The sequence below is a fragment of the Adelges cooleyi genome, unplaced genomic scaffold (genome assembly GCF_023614345.1).
Source record: "Adelges cooleyi isolate 19-005CV unplaced genomic scaffold, UGA_ACOO_1.1 ACOO_flye_CR_arks_rails_tigmint_CR_PRNA_376, whole genome shotgun sequence".
Classification (NCBI taxonomy): Eukaryota; Metazoa; Arthropoda; class Insecta; order Hemiptera; family Adelgidae; genus Adelges; species Adelges cooleyi.
In genome coordinates this window covers 776,063-799,243 of record NW_026096053.1, presented here as the reverse complement: position 1 = coordinate 799,243, position 23,181 = coordinate 776,063, and the positions used below count along the sequence as shown (strand labels likewise).

Genomic DNA, 23,181 nt, shown 5'->3' with positions numbered 1-23,181 from the left:
TATATAAATGGGTTTTAACGCCCGTTATTAAACAATTTTTATGGTACAATCAAGATCTCGTTATTACCGTGTTTGACGTCTAATTAAAATACCAATAATAAAACGCATAATTACTTTGGTGCTCGAGTTACATACATTACTTGAGTTCCTCTTGTTTTTTATTTAAGCCGGACAATTTTTTTATTTACCAATTAAACAGTAAGCAAGATTTACTTATGTGTAATGTCAAATGAAGTAATTGTAAACAACTACAACAGAATTACAAAAAAAACTGTCGATTACTTTTTCCTCGTTCGTTTACAACTACCTCACTTCCCAAACCTTATATTTTGAAAATACTTTAAAGCCTGTTATTTAACGTTAAATTTTACCAAATTTTGTTTAAACATTTTTTAATGTAATTTTTACAAAATGTATAATAATAATATTTATATGTTTATAATGTTGCCGACTAACAAATTGCAAATAATAATTTTGGCTTAATTTTTTTCTTTAATCCTTTGAAAGCATTATAAAAAATAATATCACTTTACCTTTTTTGCATTTGGATTTTTTCGGGAGAGAAGAATTTTTTTTTTTATCTTCTTTATCATGTCCAGTTTTTATTCATTAATCGGTAGACTTATCGTAACACGGAGTAACGATTAGGCAATTTAGGGGCATGCGCGCGTATCTGTCTCACGGCCGATGGACAGTGGAAAAAGTAAAATGGAATCTTAAAACGCTATATAATATTCTTTTGTCATTTTATTGACCTAAAACGTACCTCCTACTCGATGACGTGAACTGAGCGAACTCTTTCACCTTGTATTATATGGTCGGGTCTGAGACGACGGTTCATAAAATAGATATAACACTTCACTGTGTACAGAATGGAGTGGACGTGCAGGTGATGGCTATAAATACCGGAATCCCGGAGCGTTTCACTTTTGAAGAAGAGCACCGCCGTCGCTATCGTCTTTTTTCTGCCCCAGAGGAAATCTTGCCCACCATTATACGCCTAGTATATCCACGGCCATTAATCATATCCATACTGACAGTCCCCGTGGGAAGAAAACATTATTCGGTCGACATTTCTGCCATATATATATGCGTGTGTTTAACAAATAAATGGCCACTTGGACAGTGTGTGTGGTGTAAAGTATAAACTGTGCTAGCCCGTCGGATTGTAGCGCTGCAACTTTTTACTTTTTTTTAAATTCATAACGACACCGAAAGTCTTGAAAAAAAAAAAAATATTTGTTGAAAAGAAGCAATACGTAAAATATACATGTAAATAAACCATTCAATGACTACAATGATGAGCTTTTGATTTGCTATATTCAGATGCCTTCGATTGAATGGAGAACTTAATCAACCGCAAAGAATAGACGACTATAGGTCCAGTTTATAGATTTTTTTTAATCCATCTTAATATTCACCTATTTCTGTATACTTTTACAAAAAAAATCCAACGTTTAGTAATTATTATAATTTGTGTAGGTTATGTATAATTAAAAAAGGTTAATTGGTCAATTTAAATGTATTATGCGAGAAAAATAAAATGAAAACTAAAACATGTTACTTTTATTGATAATATGACAGCAATATAACGCGACATTTCATTTTATTCCACTGAAATTTGACTGCATAAATATTACTTGACATTATTTTATTGAATAATGGATATTTTTATTCATTATAGCTATTACTATATTGTTTTTACATTAAAAGTAAATAATATGATTACTAGTGATATAATAGTTGTCGGCATATTGGGATAGTTAAACGGTTGCCTTAAATAAATACAAAAAAATTGTATATAAAGTATATCGGCTTAAAAATGTTTTAAATTATTTTCGTCGTATAACGTGATAATAAGTTATAACGACGTAGTGCGCCTAACACTTTCCTATAATTATATAAAGGGTTTAAAAATAATAACGTAGGAAAAATAATTTGAAACAAAATTAAATATACTCGGCTAGTCACAACTTACACTTTGTTCGTTATATCTTGTGACATTTCCAAGCACACAAAAGTGGATAATGGTTTTTATACTCTGACGTTTATACACTTATGACGGGAATAAGATGAGAGGTTAAGAAAACACATTAACTATAAACGATTTCCCCGTGAGATCGAAATGGCCCCCGGCGAGATCGTTTTATATCCATTTCGCGGAATAAATTGCAACAGAAGCTGCAGAAGAAGTTTTGACATTTCTAATTTTAGTACCGAAGGCAAGGCGAAGAGAAAACAAAACTGAAATAAAATCGCTCTCGTGTAACTCAAATTCCGATATTATATGAATGCTTCTGCCTTTGTCTCTTTAAAAGCTTACACGTGTATTTCTCCTCACGTGACGTTATTAAGCAAAAAAACACACATGAGAGAAAATATATATATATATATAACACAGTCTTTTTTTGGGAAAAGGAACATGCCATTCAATAACAAGATGTTATTTTTATAGTGAAACTGACACATTTCCAACGAAAGAGTGGGCGTTCAGCATAGCGCCCATACTTGTAGGCACATATTGTATCTTTGTGTTGTTTAAGTTTTACTATCGTTAATATGTTGTATTCTATATTTAAATTTGTATCGGTAACACTTTTTACCAGCGTAAAATATGAATTTTATCTAAAAGTTATTGGCCAATTACAGCGGGTAAAAATGGGTAGCAGCTAGTATGATAACAATATACATTTAAGTGTTTAAAACGATGCCCGTTTATGGTTAGCAGAAACATCCTCATGTGATATTCGAGGCCAGGGACAAGGCGAAACGCGGATGTGCCAATGAGTCGAAACTCGACCGGAAGAGCAAATACGTCAACGGATTCATGGGCGGCAGGTTCCGGAAAAAGAGGCGGCTGAAACGAGACGTCCGGGAAGTGACCAAGTACATAGAAACCGCTCTGGTTTTGGACAAAGCCATGGTGAGTACATTCGGCCCTACACATCTGTAAAAACAATCAACCAAATAATTGTTTTCAGTTCGAAATGAGAAACGGCAGTACCAGATCAGAAGTGATCACCGATGCCATCCAAATAGCCAACATAGCCGATTTGGTAATTTGGAAATACTCTTAATACGATATTAATAGCAAATATGAAAAATCAATTTAGCTGCTAAACAAATATTGTGGGCTCAGACAAAAAGTATAATATGGTTCTTACTTCTTTATACCAACACCCAATAAGTTCTTAGCTCTGCATCGAAACTATAGTGAACAATAAACACAACTATTTGAAGTTATGTAACTAAAGATTCGTTAAATGAATTGGCAGTCGTCTTATTGATTCGCCAAACAATGCATTATGGTGTAACCGTTAAGATGTATCTATAAGGGTTTTGCCTTTAGTCCCGAAAACCTTGTTTACTTTTACTAAGTCGCTATAAAAGGTAAGAAAATGATGGATGCGAGACCACTTGAACACTTTTTGGTCTATTTGATTTATTGACACTTACAGCGTCGCTTAACTTCATAACACTATTAGTATACGACCTATATTATGGCCTTAACTCTTCTGAAGGGTGACTTCCATGTCCACTTTTATCCCCCACTCAGATTTTATTTAATATTTATAAATTTATCAAATCCATTGATATTGTCACGGTTAGCGTTATCACAAAATATTAAATTATGTCTTTGATAGGCTAAAATGGATTCTGTACAATTATATTGTTTTTTTTTTAAATACCTAATATGTATATAATTAGTTCATTATGCTCTTTTTTTTTTATCAATTCCCCCAGTATTTTCGAACGATAAACACCCGAGTGTCGGTGGTGTATATCGAAACGTGGCAAGGAGCCAACCAGACGCCCATTGACAAAAACCAAGAAATCAGCGCCGCACTGCTCAATTTCAACGAATATTCAACGCGAGGGCTGTTTAACATTGGCAAAGACACGGCTCAATTGCTCTCGTAAGTAAAACCCTATAAACCGTAGCTTTCAAAACGAAAAGGAAACCCAATCGATTGTAAACGGAATTTCCCCTATGGTTTTCGCGGTGTCCGTATCGCGTTTCGTTGATTACCGCGTAACTCGCGTAGATCCGGTAGAACTTGGGGCTTAGTATTTATTTAAGAATAATAATATGTACATGTTAGAAAATATCTCGCTGTCATAAACTGACAAGCGCAATCTCTGCGCAGGAATTCCCGTCGGGGCGGCCGTCTTCGCTCAGGTTTTATCTGTTGGCGTGCGCTTTCTAAGAAACTACTCTTTCGATTTCCCGTCGCTCCCCATCAATCAAACACACGGGTTCCACCGGTGTCGCTCCTGTGCTGCATATCTCCCGTCCGTCCAAACTACCACTCGAGTTCTCTGCTGCGACACTCATCCATCACTAAATGAAACGGGCCGCCCTGTTACGGCTGCAAACGTGCGTCCCATGCACTTAAACATTTTTTCTACCCCGCCTCTTAGTCCGCTCTTTCATGCGTCATCATCTGCACATAACATGCAAAACATGCGATATCGCTTGCCTCTACCACGCCGGCAACCCTCCCCTTCTGTCGCTCCCCCGTGACCGCGACTGGCCAAAATCTCTTTTGACCGTACCTGTCCGTTTTTGTTTTCTCAGGGGCGAATACTTTGTTGGCGGCGAAACCGGCATGGCCATACACGGTACGGTTTGCACCGCGAGATCCGTGGGTATCAGCGTGGACGTGAACGCGTACGAGCCGCACATCATAGCCGGTTCGATGGCTCACATGATCGGACACAACGTGGGAATGGGCCACGACGACAAAAGTGAGTATATACGGATTAGGTCGAACTGGATCTGCATTGTAGGGGTGCTAGGACGTTCGGTCCAAAAGCAGTTATAACATTATATTATCAATGATTTCGACGTGTACTCTTTCAAATCAACACAAACAAGCGGGACAGTATCGCTCCCACCCTTAAAATTCAAACTCAAGAGCAAAACTGCCGTTCCAACACCTCGCCGGCCATTCGGCGTAAGGTCGTTTGTTTATATCTAAATTACCAAAACAGAACAGGCAACTCAGCGGCATATATATATATATAAAAGGCCCCGAGAGAGTTTTTAGGGTGTTCGGCGAATGACCTTACCCGGGGATTTAGAGCTAGCCATGTAATAATACTAATAAGTGCGATGATTACGCTTAACGAGCACAAGACACTTAACGGCGGTGGTTAGGTTAGAAAACGACCCGACCGTCGACGGGCGGAGCTCAAGGCTTTTAATTAATTACGAGAAAAATAAAGAAAAAGAGGAGAACTAAAGCTTTGAAATTAAATCACGACCACGAGGCACAAACATTGTACAGTAATTAAAAACTGCTAACATCGGATAGCTGAACGTAATGAAGTCCTCGGTATTCCACGTATATATCTCTTGATATCTTAAAATTTCCGTTTTAAGCCTTTCGGTTTCTCCGTCACTTTAATTATAATTTTAAGAATAAACCGCCATTTCACGGTGTACCCGTGAATTACAATAGTAACACATAGTAGACATTTAACGCTATCAAGAATGTTTAACTTACAAAACAGGAAAGATTTTAAATTAAGTAAAATTGTATTCAAAAAACAAATGTTGTGTTTTCAGTAATTTCGTATAGTGGATCAATCCTATTGTAATTAATAACGGACGTGTGTATTTCTTTTTCGTTATTTGTCTTACATCAATAGCTAATCAACAAAGTTATAAATTATTACTCAATTGTTATAATGTAGACGAAAAATAAAAATCATCACATCCCCTATAAAATTGTATAGACATAGATTAAACATATTATTATTATTATGTATTTGTAATTGTTATTGATGTAAAATTAATGTATGCTTATAGATAATAGATTATATATTTTAAAGAGGGTATTATTGAATAATTTTAGACTTGACAGTGTTTTATGTATATTACTTAATAGTTATTAATGTGTTTAATAGATATTCATAGATATTACTATAACGCTGTATAACAAAACAAAACTTATCTTTGGAAAAAAATTACAATTCACAAGTTGTATTATATATAAATGGCATGCGGTAACTCGGAGATGATGTAGTTTCAAAATAAACGATGCAAACGTAATCTCTTTTCCGCATCAAATCTCGAACTGCATATTTTTATTTTATAGAATGAATAATCTCATGCATGTCAATTGAGCTACTATCTCTTGGCCTCGATGTTCGTTTCTGAACCGCATTATAAAAAGCAGACTGCATTATCCATTTGAAAAGTATATAGAATATAGATATCGAACAAAAACATATTTAACCATAACAACAAACCCTCGTTGGAATGTATACATTTGTAAACGACTTCCATTGAATCTTTGACATTACTATTAAATCACATTCTATAAAATACTATTTGTGAAAAATGTCATAGTTTACAGACTTTTATTATCGACTATATAAACATGATACCGTTATTAATCTCAAATCTAAAGTTATAAACTGAGAATCCGGCCTTTTTTTCACACAATTTTAATTGACCATAAAATATAGGGTACAAAGAATGTTAATGATTTTTAAATTTGTTTTCAATAGACTAAACATAACCGTTTTGAAAGTTGACACCGTCCGTATTTTACAGTGATAGAATATTGCAACGATAATATGTATATAGGTTGAAGTCAATGGTTAAGGGTGAAAATTAATTGTACTATTTTAAATTAAATTTAGAATGAATAAAAGCTGTAGTAAATTAATTAAACCTATAATATTTATTTATTAATATATTCGATACTACAAAATATTTACGATATTTTAAAACTTTGAATTCTTTATTAAAAGTATCTATATATAATGGGTTTATTATTATTTCTTTTTTTTTATAGGCGTAATAAAAAAAGAAATATATACTTTGAATAACGTTTTATATCTGAGGCCAATAAAACGCTAAGAGCTTCATGGCTCGTATATTATTACTCCATCAAGATGTTAGAACCTATTTTATTTCAAATAATAATATGATCTCTATACGATATAAAATCCTTTCGTCGTAAAACTATAAAATTAACTGCGAAAATTATCGCTTTTCAAATAATACCTTTCCGTATATCATATCAAAAGAAGTTTTTGAATTGCTTGTAACAAATTATAACTTATTAGTTATTACTTACAACTTATGTACTTTCATTCTTAATGCACTATGAATGTTTTTATTGTGTAAACAATGTCTTGCTATGGTGTAACTAAAAGTGTTGTACAATGTTTGTTATTCAGGAGAGGAATGTGTCTGTCGGGATTGGCACGGGTGTATTATGCAACAGTCCATCGTGGGCATGGAGAACATACAACCGTACAAATTCAGCGAATGCAGCCTTAACGACTATATAAACGAATTCCGGGACACGAGAAACATGTGCTTGCTCAATAAACCCAACGAGGTAAGGGATTCAAAACGGATTTCGTTGCAGCTATTTTTTCATTATCCCGACCATACACGCGACGATAAACCGACTTCTAAACGCGGTTTCATCACAACAATATTAACAATAATAACGTATTGAATTATATTTTACATTTCCGTATGACCGCGAACAGGTCGCCAATCTGCAACAGAAATGTGGCAACAACATAGTAGAGGAGAACGAGGAATGCGATTGCGGAGGGTTCGACAACTGCCAGAAGAACGACCCCTGTTGCGATCCGATCACGTGCAAGTTAATCAAAGAAGCCGAGTGTTCGGCGACCGGCACGTGTTGCAAAGACTGCAAGGTAACCGAATTTCCTAGCATAAACTCATCCTACCGTTGGTATCAAGTCGGGCCAACGGAGGGGTGTTCGATGAAAAATGGAAACAACATGCTAGTTTTTACATTCAGCACTGGAGATAGAAATAAAGTAGAGTAGTTTGTCGGAAGGCGAACTGGCCAAGTAGAACATAGAGCAATTTCCCATTGGGCGTTATGATGAAATAAAAGAGTTTTGCTGTTTTAACATTCTTCCGGATAAAGATCAACAGGCCAACGAATTCTATTGTATCGTTATTCGTTTATTACCTGTGTGCCGTACATATTTTCGAACAATGTATTTCTGACTATAGAATTCCGTCTTGTGCAAATTCTATTACATTCCGTCGCCGAAATTTACTTAATGGTATTTGTTATTACTATTTCGAATTCAACAAACTTGACATTATTTTGTATGTTCCGCAAAACAAGGCGTCTACATCTCTCTCGAGACTTCAAAATTCCAATTGCCCGCAGCAATCCGTCAGGTAAACAGGATGATCCTTCGGCGAAGCACATCGTTCAATTAGGAGTTTAGAATATATTATGTATTCAAAGTTTTGCAGAATAACAAAATATGACAAGTTATTCGGATTCCTTAGGGAAATCCTCGTTGGAAAATGTTTTGAACGCTTCAAATACCGACGGACTCTGCGGTCGCAATACTATAATAGTAATTTCGTTTTGATATTTCGACAAATGAAGCATTTCTAGGCATAGCGGTCCAAAACCAAACAAACTGTAGCCCATTGCCATCCAAGCGATCCAAGTGTCTTAGTGTACTTTCAAACAATATCATAATATGTTGTTTTTTTTTTGTCAACCATAACGAGTTTTTTCATTAGAGATACTCTATTACTGAACCGTCAGGGTAGGTTATCGTTTTCCCGCAAATCCGTCCACGTGTATTAATACAAGCTATTTTGCGCGCATTTGTATTTCAGCTCTTGTCCAGCGGCACCCTGTGCAGATCGTCCAGCAGCGAGTGCGATCTGCCCGAGTTCTGCGCCGGCGACAACGGGGAGTGTCCGGCCGACGTGTACAAAAAGAACGGCAGCCCTTGCGGTATGGACGGCGGATTCTGTTACATGGGCGAATGCCCCACGCTCAACAGTCAGTGCGAACAAATCTGGGGATACGGTGAGTACCATACAACAATTGCAACTGCGGTCGTATGTATTGTATTACACGCAATTCACATACATAAGCCTGGTCGCTGAATTATTTAATCAAGTATTCGTCGTCCACACATGTCATACCCACCCTCTGCTCTCTCTCTCTCTCACCCTATGTAAACAACGACGTCATTAGTATAACCGTGTTTGGCGGGCCGCACGATAATATACCAACCAGAAGTTCGGTCGGCCGAAACTTTTACGTCGGCACGAATCAACCGTATTTAGATTCAGCACAGACTTTTCAACTTTGCGTGTAAACAGCGTCGGAATAACGCGAATGTGTTTAGATGTTTTGAATTGGTTAAAAAAAAAGTCTAGGGCTTGGACTTTTACGCGACGATTCCAGTCCGTTCAATAGTAGGTCGAATTTGTAATTTTGTTGTTCGGCTAAAAACTTGTATTTTTGCTATTAGCTGGTCCTATACAAGTAAGGTTAGAGGTAATAAGACTATTAAAAAAAAAATTATAGGGCCCCATAATTTCAAGTTGAAAATATGTGCGTTTTTGGGTGGCTTTCTCGATTTTACAGGGAAAGGTGGGAAATTTTTAAATGTTTGGCCCCTCAGAGTACCTTTAAGGAACGTTATCTGGTCTATAGACTTGCTACATGAATAAATTGATACTGTGGCTTAGGAGGTATCGTTTTAATATTTTTAAAAAAACACAATATCTTTGTAAATATAATACAATTTCAGCTAAAAAAAAATTATAAAAATTCGACAATTCTACGAACCCTGACGCCTATTTCCGTGGACCGTGTTTCAGAGTAACTAAGACGAAGGCACCGGGCGCCTTAACGTTAAATGTTAAACTCATATATTCCGAGGCTTAATGAACTCCCCTTCGTGTGTGGGCCCGATTCAATTTCCTCCGGACCGTTATCTGACTTTCGAGTAACTTTTAATTATTGCCTTATGCCATTGCCGTTTACTCGACTTACAATGAACGAGGTCAGCCGAAAGACTATTGCCAGCACGGAAACGCTTTGTAAATAAATATAATCTATTTTACGCCTCGCACATATAAATCATACCGCACCGTGGCCGTAGGGGAGCGATTTATTTATTACACGTGCTCCCGTATACCTACGTGTGAAAAGTAAATTAATATTAGTGTTAACATAACGCGAATTGAGTGCAGTTTATATGCGTGATAGAGCACAAATCCTGTGGCCCCCCTTTACCCGTCGAGATGAGACAACTAGTCGCTCAAGTTTCGGTTTGGAATTTTCTTCCCGCCTCCCCCTCCCCCCCCCCCCCGACAGCTGGTATGTTTGCTTAATGTCATTTGTCATTTATTCCTAGCAAACTGTGGCAACACCAAAACCACCATTGTGTTTCTACAATGTGCAATTTATCTTAATCAAGTTAGCACCTAGGAAAAAACTTGAAGGTACTATAAGATACGATTACCTCAAATAGTGGCCCAACATAGTTATTGATTTAAATTACACCTCTATTATAAAAAAGCTAAAAAATATTACAATACCCGTTGAGTTTTATTGATAATAAAATCGAATTTAATTATTAAGAACGCACGTAAAAATTTCAACTATTATAAACTTTTTTCAACATATTAAAACGCTTAAGTTAGTCTTCATCTCGAATTAATTACACTTTTATATATTTTATAGCACAACGGCATCATAATAAAACTGTTAATTTAATCATATTGTTACCTCTGGCTTTACTTAAAGGTATTTGAAGAAATCAAGTGTGTAAACAAAAACTTGAAAAAGTAAACCATGTTTATCGTATTAAAAGTTAATTAAACTACACCCAAATATTAAGACCTCAACATTTTCAAACTTAATTTCAAGCTAATTTGCATAGCGGATTAAATTTTCATACACTTCGATACTATAAGTTTTTGAACCAAGTCAAAACTAATTATTCACAAAAGTATTAAAAAAATACTTAATACGCATTAACAATATTACTTACTGATACTTAAATTAAAAAAGTAAAAAAAAATTAACACGTTTTTATTACTAATTTTTCAACCAAGTAATATTTTCTCCGTCTAAGATTTTTTTGTGTTTTTTTTTATTTACAAATGTTTTGTAAATATTTTGTTTTCAGCGAACTAAAACCATTTATATCTAATCTTAAATTTATTATCTTATTTTAGAAAAAAATAATTTTTTTAATTGTAATTAGTGTTATTTTATCGTTTTACTTTTAGAACTCTCGTCTAAAGTATATAGCAAATAAAAAGTTAGTTAATTAATACGGTTAAATAGAAAAATATAACGAATAGTCAATTGAGTTAAAAAATAAATTGTGTTTTTACAAAATGTGTTCTCGCCAAAATATAGTAATGTAAATATTCAGAATACACTCAAAATGAAACTCATCCGCACATGTCACTCCATACTGTACTTATATATATATATACGAAAATACAAAGTAATGATATCTCATCCGTGACACTTGAATTTTAAGTCAGAAAATTGAAAAAGTTTTTAGTAAATTCTTAAAAGCGGAAAGTTTTAAAGGAATAATATTATTATAATGATGACAAGCACAGGCTTTGCGAAGCCGCAGCTTTGACGAAGGAAAACGAATAAAATTTTAAACAAATCCAAACATTATATTAAAACACCGTCTAAAAACATAGGACATATTATATATATATATATATATATATATATGTTTCTAAAACCAATTAATCGAATTTTGGTATTGTTTTACAGGCGGAGTGTCGTCGGACAAACAGTGTTATGACGAGTTCAACACCAAAGGATCGATGAGCGGTCATTGCGGTATGGTGGTCGATGAAACGGGCGCCACGTCGTACCTGAAATGCGACATTAAGTCAGTATAGACCGCTAGGAAATACCCAATACACTAATATACTATTATTATGGTATTATATGAGCTGTACACCATGAGAATAATAAAGTGGACGGGTGTTATGGCTAGATAGATGGAACAAAACGAGCAATGAATGTGTGCGGAATGAGTGACAGAGGAAGGACACAAACAATATTGATAACGACTGGTGCAAACGGTTGTAGAGGACCTTTTGGGAGAAGTGGGAGGGGGGGAGTTATTGAAATCAGTAGAGTAAAGAAACCTGGACAGTCGAGACTCGGTAGGGATAACGGCTAGGTGAACTAATAAAAAGACTAATGTTGTTACATGCGATTTGTCCCACTCGCTTAACCCCGTTGTGTTTTATTTTTGCGCAGGAACGTGTACTGCGGATCACTTCAGTGCCAAAAGGGTAACAAGTATCCCGAGAGCGGTCTCACCCAAAGACACACCAAAACGGTGATTTCCATACACACGATGGATTACGAGTGCAAGTAAGTACAATATGCACGTTAAACGTATACGGCATAGCATTCGCCTAATGGTAAATTCTACCTGCAAAGTGCAACCGTCTCGTTGAATCCACGCCAGTGGTGTGTGTTTTTGAATTTGATCTGAAATATTTAACGATTAACTCGTGTACGTATTATTCGTCAACTTGTTTTTGGATCGAATAATGAAAAGTAGAAACTGGTAGTTTTTGACTAAATAATCTAACTAGCTGCCCGTGTACCTGACATTGCCCGGCTTCATAAACACATTTGCAACTCATCTCTTATCAGTGACCCTTATAAACCATCCTATGCCCATCCCTCCACATTACCTCCCTCCCAATTTTCTCTTCATCAATACTAATAAACTGAACTAATATACTGTTAGTTTAGTAAATGTGCAACTTAATACAGTAAACGATAAATTTGATTTTTATAGTTTATCTAATATTTGATCGTAAATGGACGTATTATAGATCACTAATCAGAAATACACTCCATACTCAAACTTCAGATGTACAACTCGGCCGGGTAACCCTTAGAGATACGTAGGGCAGGGTGGTGAGACAATTGGATACTTACACGGCCGTGCATTTAATGAAACCACTGTGTGCGATCATCACGGTCGCAATGCGGTGATTCAATAAGCAAATATACATTTTTTGGCTTAACACGAGACCGGCCAAGTTTTAATTGCACTTTAGCGTTCGTTAAGGGACCTGTGTGGACTTTTGACGTCGGAATTTCCCCTCCCTGGCCTCACCCCCACTCGATGATCTCGAGCTTCCCCATCCCTTCCAGAGCTATTCCCCGAGTATACCGGTTAAAATAATTACAGCACGTGTTCGGTAGGATGTTGGCACGAAATTCGTTAAAGAGTTTTAGAAAGTTCATAATTTATGCAATGGGAATTTAAAACTTTACCACAACATTATCTTTGTATGTATCACTTATGTATTATATATATTACATAGGTATGTGTTACTACCCGGTGGCGATACCGTACGTAAACACGGTTCAATTACACATTTTGTTTGAATTGTTACGGTTTATATGAAAAACAAATTGTACGCATTTTGTTCATGTCCCAAAATCAAGGTTGTACAGGATTATGAAAAAAACCAATCATTGTGTTTCAAATACCGTCAACTTTCGCCCAACCACTTCATAAAAAAAAAATGTCCTCTTCAAGGAGTAACATATGGTTCACGAACATGTTTATAATTATCACCGATGTAGCCCGGTCTTTCCCTCTTCATGGTTGTACAATCTATTTGATAAAAATCTAACCTGCGTACGACCGACTGTTGTTCGAGTTTAATTATTTATTTATAAAACCGCACAACTTTCGGTAATGTTATACGATGAGTTTCTTAAATGCGCGCAGATTTGGCTTAACACGTTAAATAATTCATTTAAAAGGTAAAAATACAGTGCCTTATAATAATCCAACAAGTTAGTATGCCGTTGTGATAAGAAAAACTTTTTTAAGTAACTTTTTAATATTTAAATTATAAAAATGTACACTCGAACCCGTAAACAAAAATAACAGTCAATGTACTTTTAAAATATGGACAATACCAGAAACATTTTTTTAAAGGAAAAATTCACATTTTGAGAAAATAACAGTTTTAATTTTTTCTAACTTCACTCGCATGGTCTTCTAAATAAGAAACCTATTTACCTAAAAATTATAAATTGGTCTTTAAATATGTAAGTAATTATAACATTATGTATGCTCATTCTGTAACTAAGTAATCTTTTAGAGAATTTTCATTCATTTTTCTTGTCTAAAATAAGCGTTTTTATTTATAGTTTCCAGTTATATTTTATTTCTAAGACCCTGCATCCCCCCCCCCCAAAATAAAATAAACAAGAGATTATGTTTGAGAGGAAGAACTTTTATTTCACAGTCTTTAGGAATCCGGTACCTCTTAGTCTAACCTATTAAGAAGTTGCATTCAATGTACCAGCAGTGTTTAGAAAAAACCTCAAAACTAAATTAATCAAATTTTGTTTCAGATCAACGAGTGGGTCCAAGAAATTTAGTTTAGTTCAAGACGGGACCCCGTGTGGTGAAAACATGGTATGAAATATATCAGCTAAAAAATACATTCTTCACGTCTAATCTCAAAAGATATAGAAATTCACTAAATCAATTATTTTTTTACAGATTTGCATCAATCAAACGTGTACTAATATGAATCCGTTCGTGGAACATGGCAAATGCCCTAGTAATCATAACAGTTTAGAATGTTCCTCGCACGGGGTAAGTCGGCGAACTTGAGTATTTTTCTTGTATCTCTAATGCGTTTTTCTTTTTTTTTTTTACAAAAGATTTGCTCAAACTTAAACCAGTGTTTCTGTGATAACGGCTGGACGGGAATGGACTGTTCTATCCAGTTAGAAATTTCGCCCACTTCGTCCCACCCGACCGGTGAAGTGACGCTGTCGCCAGAGGATGCGAAAAAGGCCAAAAGTGACCTGGAAAAGAAAATGATAATGAAAGAAACCCCATACGGTAAGACGGCGTAATTAAGTGTTTTTACAAGATGGATGATTTTCCGACTTGTATTATAACCTCTAAAATCTAAAATAATATACAGTCTATCCGTACTCGAAAAATCTAATAGTACATGCCGCCAACAAATGACATAATGAGATTTATTTGACAATTTAAAGATATTATAAAGTTATTTCATAAACTTAATGGCAGCGTATACACGAATATATATATATATAGCCATATGACGACAATTTATTAAGGGATCAGCTTAGTATTCAATTAACTTTTTACAAAAAACTTAATTGAAGAATCGGAATTCGACTTGTAAAGACGACGGAGATATTATTTCCTGCAACTGCAGGAAGTCAAATAAATTGATATGATAAAGCTGCCGCCGATGTGCTTTTTCCTACGGATTCGGCGGAAGGCCGAACGCGGGCCATTGAACTGTATTCTTGTGTACCAATAAACATGGATATAAATATAATGCAGGTTATATAGGATACCGCACATGTCGGTATACGTATACATAATATTATACAGGTCATATTAAATATAAATATGGGGGAGTTTCGAACATTTTATCTGAAAGGGTATTACCCGAGGGATGGCAAAAGTTTGAATTGGAATGCTTTTAGATACTATATCTTTTTGTATTATACAGGTATGGGATCTGTATTTTATTTCATTTTTTTTCCCGTTAGCATTACGGAAATTCGTGATCTTTGCACATACTATTAAAACACGAGTTACGTACGTTGTGTTTTTTTTTTCGATGATCCGCAAACATCACTTGAAACCCATAACAATAGCGGTTTACAAGTTGAACACTGTTTGCATCCGCCATCACTTGGTGAAACAAGAAATATACATATATTTATTTATATTATATATGTATACATAATGAAGTATTTTCAGTGCTTTGTTTCCTCAGCAGGGGACGTGCGTGTCCACTGTACAGTGCCAGGGTTTATACATACTATAGTGTAGATATATTCGAGTACAGTAATAATAATATACATGCGTTTCCCTAGTTTTATTGCTTTTGGGTCTACAATTTTCCGGACATTTCCCATCGAAATTCCCCCGCCGTTATCAAATATACCTTTTGTATTATGACCATCACGACAAACACATAAATTACTAATAGTACTAATGGCTCCAAAATACTGTTTCGCTTTTAGGCCCTGGCTGGCGTACGACTTCCGAGAGCGACTCTGCTGTTTGTCGATTATTAATTTAATCCATAGGTAAATGTTGGCAATAAATTTTCATATATTATTGCCCACCCGTTCAACTCGATAAACATATTAGTAATATGTTGTTCATCATTTAAATTGAAATTAAATACAAATCGTAAAGAAGCGCATCTAAACGACGCCAACCGAAAAATAAAGACCTATATTTTAGTGTTAGAAAATAATGCAGTCGAATTCCGCGGAAATTCCTCGAACGCCATTTGTTTTTTAAACGAGTGCGTTCATGATTGCAGTACGTATTTTTAGTAAATATCACACATCAGTGCATTCCTGTTTGAGTAGAATGCGAATGCATATTTTTAAAAAATCAACTCTATTCCCACTTTCTCAAGTATTCCTGTGATATTTGTTTTTTTGTCAACTGCCACTTTTGCCCTCAAATTTTAATTACGCAATGACTAACAAGAACCGTTTATGACCTAAAACTAAAGCTTAACAGTCTAAAAATAAATAAAGGTACAATACGGTAATTATGGAGATAGGAGCGTAGTATATGAAGTTGCGTTACTTATTGGTAAGCTCATAATTACTGCGGTCGTTTACTATACTGTACAATATCCTTTGACCCTTTCGTTACTGACATCCTCGTACGAGGATTTAACTTTAAAATCGAATAAAATATTAACAACGCACGATCATTATCAAAAATGTCTTTAAACACAAGTTCTAGTATAGATTGATGATAAAAAAATCGACACAGCTATATTGATAATCAATATCAGTCCGATACGTAAAAAAATTGTTGATTTTTTTTCGAGAAAAAAAAAGTCCCAGGAACGAAAGGGTTAAATGACTCGCGAAAATTCTATTGTAAAACGTACTGAGTCCTTGTGCCACTTAAAAGCCGCAAAACCGTTTTCATTGAAATTATTTATTTTTATTCGATTTACTGCTGACAAACACCGTGAAGAAAATGTATATGGCGCGGGAAACCTCGTTATTTTCCACGCTAGGGTCTATAGTTTACTTTGCCAACGGTTTTTACGGGCAAGGAAAAAATCTCTATTGGCTTCGCGCCCAGCTCCGCCGATGCCAGGCCATGTCCTCGAATCCGTGCAATAGAACAAATCGATTTACATACAGCACCAATTAATTTGTCCATGAATAACGGTACTCTGCCGCTAAACCCGAACCCTCCCCGTCTCCCCCCCCCCTCCATTACCACCTCTATCGGCCCTCTGGAACTTAACGTTCTCGCATTGCCGCCGGACACCGGTATTGAGACTTTGATCGAGTATCGTTGTGTGGAAATGACGGAACGAGTATCAGCAGCAGACCAAATTTACCTACGTCAAATCAACGGACACAAACACGGTCGGTTGTTAATAGTATGTGAACAAGAAAAATCAATATACCGGCTGTGTCTCTCGCCGAGACCGGTGCACTTTGAATACAGTGTCCGCGTAGGGGGTCTGTACCTTTCCATCCGAGAGCGGGGAAATCTGATTGAAAAAGAAAAACCCTTTTACGCGCGAAAACATCCTAACGTCGCAGACTTTATCAGCTATATATATAGTCCTATACCGGGGCTTATCCCGAGCTACTACTCGTCGACACCGTAATAGAAAAATGTATTAAACCTAGAAGACAGCGTCCAAGGAAATGTCTAGAAACTAGTAAAACAATCGCTTTAAGGTTAACGCGCAAAAAAAAAAAATAATGTATTTTTAGATCCGCGGCTAGAAAGGTATAAAAGACATAATAACTGATTATTGTTTAATGTAATATATTTTATTCGTTTGTTGTATACGCCAAATGAGTTTGTATAAATAATATTTACAGGCCCGAATGTGTAAGCTAGAGCTAAGTTTCTACTTTCCATTTTCTCTGTTTATTTAATCGAGGCCAGACCCGCTGGGCTCGCGTACACTCCGGTTTAATCCATTATGGAGATTACCATTCCGCCAGCGCTCACAACCACCCCGGCCCCTCCGATAACCGAATTTTCTTCGTTTACCTCTCGACGTACTATAAAACCTCTTTATTAAGTCAACCTAGGAGATACCCACCATAGTGTTGTGACTCCATTGAACCGAGCGCGCGTTCCTTGCCGTTTAAGCGATTGTCTTGCCGCCGTTTATCTCCAGATCTCTCCCATTGTGTCGTCATATACTCTCTTCGCACTTAACCGGTGACATCTACCCGTGGACTTTAAAACAAACTTTGCCCGGTCGCGGACGTCGCTTCCGGCGTACAGCGCCGCAATAAACATGCCCCGGTGCTCTTGCTTAAAATACAATATCCGGAAACGACGGCAGTTTCCATCCGTTAATGTTGTTTAAAAGAAATATAATAAAAAAAACTAAACCAACATAAATCTTCCACGCGAATAAATTACCGGGGGCAAGCCCGAACGGACGTCGCGTCGATGGAAAATAGCATAAGCCGTAATTAACGAACGGATTACACGTTTAATAATTATTTTAGATAAGATCCACGAGGACGAACGGTAAATACTGACTTTTCATTGAAAAGATTCCTTGCGAAGTGACACATCTGGCAGATGTTTGCTGCAGTGCGTCTCGTGTTAGCGCACATACACTAATCCATTGCTTCTTGTTTTTATTATGTGCCGTTTATTTTTCTAACATGATTTTTACTAAACGAGAAAAACAACCAAACGAATAATTTCCAGATGCACAATCGGAACATATCAGCACATTAGGAATGGTCGTGATATTATCGTTCGCAGTAAAGTTCGTCTTCATAAGTTTTGCTTGCCTAGCCATTTGCTACAGGTAGCCAAATAAACATAAAACGAAAGCAATGCAATTTTGTTTTTGGGTTTTGATGTATTTTTTTTTTAAACTATTGTTATTATGTTTTATTTTCACGAGTTTACTTATTAACATATTTTAATTTGAGGTGTGCAAATTTGGTGTTCTGTTTGTTTTGTTTCGAGCACGCATCGTAATACTGTTTTTTTTTAACAAAAGTACGTTTTACGTTTAACCAAAAAAAAAAAAAATAAAAATAAAAAACAAGCTCGATTTAACTAAATTCGTAATAATAATTTAAAACAAATTAACAATACTAATGATAATACCCGTCCCCGATTAACTAGTAATTAGTAATTAACTAAGTAATTAAACCTTCAAATATAAACTAAACAATAACAATTCCATCTACTACAAGACGGCTACTTACAATAATAATTATAATTTTTACAAAAACCAAACATACAACGCTTAAGTTTTATTTGTTTTGTGTTTGATTTTGTGCATGGTGGATGATTCATCTTCACCTCGCCTGTGTGGAACCTGTAATTGCTGTTCATTAGTAAACGCTCACAGCACCAACACGGGTGTATTGGTCATGATACTCATGACCGCGGTCGGAGTGGTGTTTCTGATTTTCACATGTTCTGCTTTGTGCTATCGTCACGTGGTTGTATACAAAAAGAACCCGTGTTTTTGCTTCAGGTTAGTCAAAAGATCTGATTATACAATATAATAATAATAATAATAATAATAATAATATCGGTCACAATTTGTATAGAACTCTCATAAACAATCGTTTAGCCTTACAACATAATTATTATTATTGAAAATAAAAAAAAACATACAAAAAATACATCTTGACAATAACTTTACTACATAATATTAACCGTATACACTACCTATGTAAAATCGGGTTTAGATTTTTTTAAATATAAGTTCATATACTATCACATATACATAATTTTAATAAATAAAATTACCCGGACTTCGACGCACCTATAAAGCGCATGTTATCTATTTTGTAGTTTTTTTTTCTTTTTGACCGGCTCAAAGTATGACACTTAAATATATATATATATATAATTACATATTACCTTATATTTTTGCTTTGTAAAAACGCTTAATAATTGATTTCATTCTATTATCTGTGCCACCTGTATCTAGAAATATCTCGATTGTTTGTCGTTGTAGCGGTTGATTTAAAAATTAAACAATTACATATTAATAAATAATTAAGTAGAAAAAAAAGAGTTTAATCAAAATTAAAAACATCAACGTTTACACTAAGATTGATTTTGTATTATTTCTGCATCCTTAAAATAATTATTGATTTTTAGTTTAGCCAAATGAGAATATTAAATGCAAAAATATGTTTTTTATTATTCTGTAGTGATGTTTACAAAAACTAATTAAATGTACATAATTTTAATCAATCTATTTTTTTTTTTCAATTTTAATCAAATAATATGACGGTACATTAGTGAATTATAACAACGTAGTTTGTTGCAGTTAGTGATTAGTTGAAAAACTCCGTTTATACACACTTAACATAATATAATTTTAGAAAAAGATTAAAAAAAAAAAATAAAAACCAATTAAATTTTCCAAATATTATCCGTTTAACTATCTTTGAATTAATTGTAAATATTTGAACAGTCCGCGGCTAATGTTTTAATGAAACCGAATGCATGAATTGTTGCTTAGTTGTTTCTTGTAATTTACTTTTTGTATTTATCTGCTTTTGTTTGTTGTCTTTTTTTTTATACTACAATATAAAATATAATAAATCCTATAAATATTCAATAGTATTATTAACTAGATTTTTGTGTTTGGAAAAAAATAATAGAAGGGGTAGTGAAAAGCAAGGAACAGACAAACAGAAGCCGTCGACCAGCACAACACCTTTATCGAAGCCGTCGAGATTCGACGCACCTTCCGAAGATTCGGTCGAAGAAATGGCAATGGTTAACATGAATAGAATGCCAAAATACGGAAACCAGTCCCCTTACAGGTAAGCTAATTTGTTACTATAATAATAATATAATATGTGTTCGTGTCGCGCACTAATTGAAAGTTTGACACTAAACAAAATTCTTCTCGTTAAATGAATACGAATATAACTGTTCTAATTAGTCATAACTAAAATCAAATAACTGCATCATAAATCATAATACAAAAGCATCATAGTACAAATGCATGCAAATTACCATACAGTATTCGAAATGCCCCTCAATGTATTATATTGCACTATGGTTTATTAGCTAATGTAATCACAAGCGCTACGATAATAATAAATAACAAGTAACAACCCACAAAATTCTCAAAAACACTCTACTTCAACTTATCGCGTACAAATCACAATGATTTGTCGCTAATGTTTTCTGGTCATTTTAATGCTTAATAAAAAATAATCTTAAAATCAATATCCTTTCGATTATGCGTGGAATATATAACTTGATTTAACCTTATAAGAGACGCCATGATTTATTAATTACTTATTTGTTTTCAGCCGTTCGGAAACCGGCTCCCATAAAATGCTCTTCCATTCAAATAATCACTTATCACCGAGCACTTCTGGTATTTCAATGTAAGTTACAGGCTATAATACAATACGAGTTTAATATTTTTTATTTTGTTCTATTTATCATACACTTCATATATATAATTATATTCTACAGGGACCACAAGCCTCACAATTTGTCCAGGCTAGGTTTGTGTACCGACGACGATGATATGAATATTCCAGGTGCGTTTATTATCGTTTAAAGCTTTTCAATACCTTGACTTTTTCAATTTATTCATATTTTGGTGTACATAATATGCTCTTTTCATGAATGTGTAAAACACACAGATCATAATGGGCTACACGGTTACAGCTATAAACTTATATTCATTGAATACATTACAAGATAACAGTGCGTTTTGCACAACGTGTATGATCTTACGAACTCGTTTGTTTTTAAGATAATCATCATATGGACGGCCGTGGAAGTAGCTGCGGATTACAACCGGGATGTGTGAACATATCCGAAGTAGAAAGAAAGATAAAATCGTTAGATGGGTACACCGGAGACTTGTTGGAGAAACTTATGACTGCCGCGCACAGTCAGAAGTCTTCTTCGGGTGCTAGGTCGAGTAGCGAAGAGTTGTTATGGCGTACGTTGGCCGAATCTACCTACAACGGTCGTGTGGCTGCCAGCCAAGAAAGACTTTGCGAAGACCGTAAGTAAACTATCTTTAGACAAGATAACTAAACGAATCCTTTATGCACAATGATTAGAGCAACTTTGCTAACATATTTTAGATTTTTCCATAGCAATCGTTTTTTAAATACTTTTAGTCACTCATTTCACGACATTTCAAAAACTTATTATTGTTAGTGGAAAGTCTCTGCGCTAATAATTTTTTTTAGGTCCAAATATTTAATAGTTTTGCGTCTTCAATAATATTTTCCTGATATTATGTAGACTATGATGTTAAATGAAATAAAGATACGTTAGGTATTCTTTTGCGCTACCGTTGTTTAAACCCAACAACATGCTGTTCACAGGACACGGTCTACCGCAGAGCAATACCGTACTGTCTGAATCTGGAGCACCCACGTGTCATAGACATCCCCATCGACGGCCCAGCAGGCGTTCGGATATCGGTAAGATTCGGATCGTTTGTACAAACAATAGACGAATAACACGTTGATAATGTTATAACGGTAATCGTTGGGTGACAGGCCTGGAAGACGACGACGGGACGAACAAGGAACCGCCGATCCGCATACGAAATCTCGAAGACCTGTTCAAACGAATCGAAGAATACACGGTTAGACACAATAGTCCTACCGGGTCAGACGACAACCGGACGTCGGAGCCAGAAGTGGATAGGCATTTCAGGCACGATTCGCACGCCGGGTAAACTTATACGCCGCTTTTGTTTTCGCTATTACAATAATTATTATAATATTATACGGACCCGAGCACACTTGAACGAAACTCGGTGCAAGTCCGAGTACTCACCAACAGTGTGTCTGAACTCTTGGCCGCACTTGTCCTTTTGTTAAAACTTTCATTGACAATATATTATTATATTACACACACACACACACACAACAGCGAAATTTCATCAGGGAGACAAACAGATCCGTGTAGACCACGCCCCGTGTTCAGACCATTGATTAGCGCCCGTCAAACTTACCAACAACAGGAGGGAGAGGGTGCCGGCGTAATAATAATTGTCTAAGAGGGTGCTTTAACCGAAAATCTATTCCTGCAACACCATTTCCTAGGTTAAACTATGTGGACTCACGCGTGTACAACCGTTAAGCCGAAAAGTTATTACTTCGGCGTGAACCGACCACCGCTCCCGCCGTTGATTGAAAAAACCCGGATCAAGGAATTCTCAGTTGTACATCACGAACTACTTCATCGAAAATCGTCGATAACCATGTTTATTACGCAAGCTTTTACACGCCGAGATTTTTTATTCGAAATGTGTTATTAAATAATCCCCAG

At 35.5% G+C, this 23,181-nt stretch overlaps 1 protein-coding gene across 5 annotated transcripts in view; it reads left to right on the top strand.

Moving 5' to 3' along the window:
• LOC126840903 (disintegrin and metalloproteinase domain-containing protein 11) overlaps positions 1-23,181 on the top strand; it is a 200,482-nt gene that overhangs the window by 173,577 nt on the left and 3,724 nt on the right. For 2 of the 5 annotated variants that reach the window (XM_050576905.1, XM_050576908.1), the window contains exons 8-26: positions 2,729-2,923; positions 2,982-3,056; positions 3,745-3,917; positions 4,580-4,749; positions 7,198-7,361; positions 7,519-7,692; positions 8,651-8,846; positions 11,580-11,700; positions 12,078-12,194; positions 14,214-14,277; positions 14,365-14,460; positions 14,529-14,712; positions 19,237-19,378; positions 20,523-20,687; positions 21,186-21,263; positions 21,355-21,422; positions 21,641-21,898; positions 22,227-22,325; positions 22,404-22,581. In XM_050576905.1, coding sequence (XP_050432862.1) covers positions 2,729-2,923; positions 2,982-3,056; positions 3,745-3,917; positions 4,580-4,749; positions 7,198-7,361; positions 7,519-7,692; positions 8,651-8,846; positions 11,580-11,700; positions 12,078-12,194; positions 14,214-14,277; positions 14,365-14,460; positions 14,529-14,712; positions 19,237-19,378; positions 20,523-20,687; positions 21,186-21,263; positions 21,355-21,422; positions 21,641-21,898; positions 22,227-22,325; positions 22,404-22,581 — 2,717 coding nt within the window. Of the gene's footprint in view, positions 1-2,725; positions 2,924-2,981; positions 3,057-3,744; positions 3,918-4,579; positions 4,750-7,197; positions 7,362-7,518; positions 7,693-8,650; positions 8,847-11,579; positions 11,701-12,077; positions 12,195-14,213; positions 14,278-14,364; positions 14,461-14,528; positions 14,713-18,591; positions 18,695-19,236; positions 19,379-20,522; positions 20,688-21,185; positions 21,264-21,354; positions 21,423-21,640; positions 21,899-22,226; positions 22,326-22,403; positions 22,582-23,181 lie in introns of all 5 variants that reach the window. The other 3 variants (XM_050576904.1, XM_050576907.1, XM_050576906.1) reach the window with 2 other exon arrangements.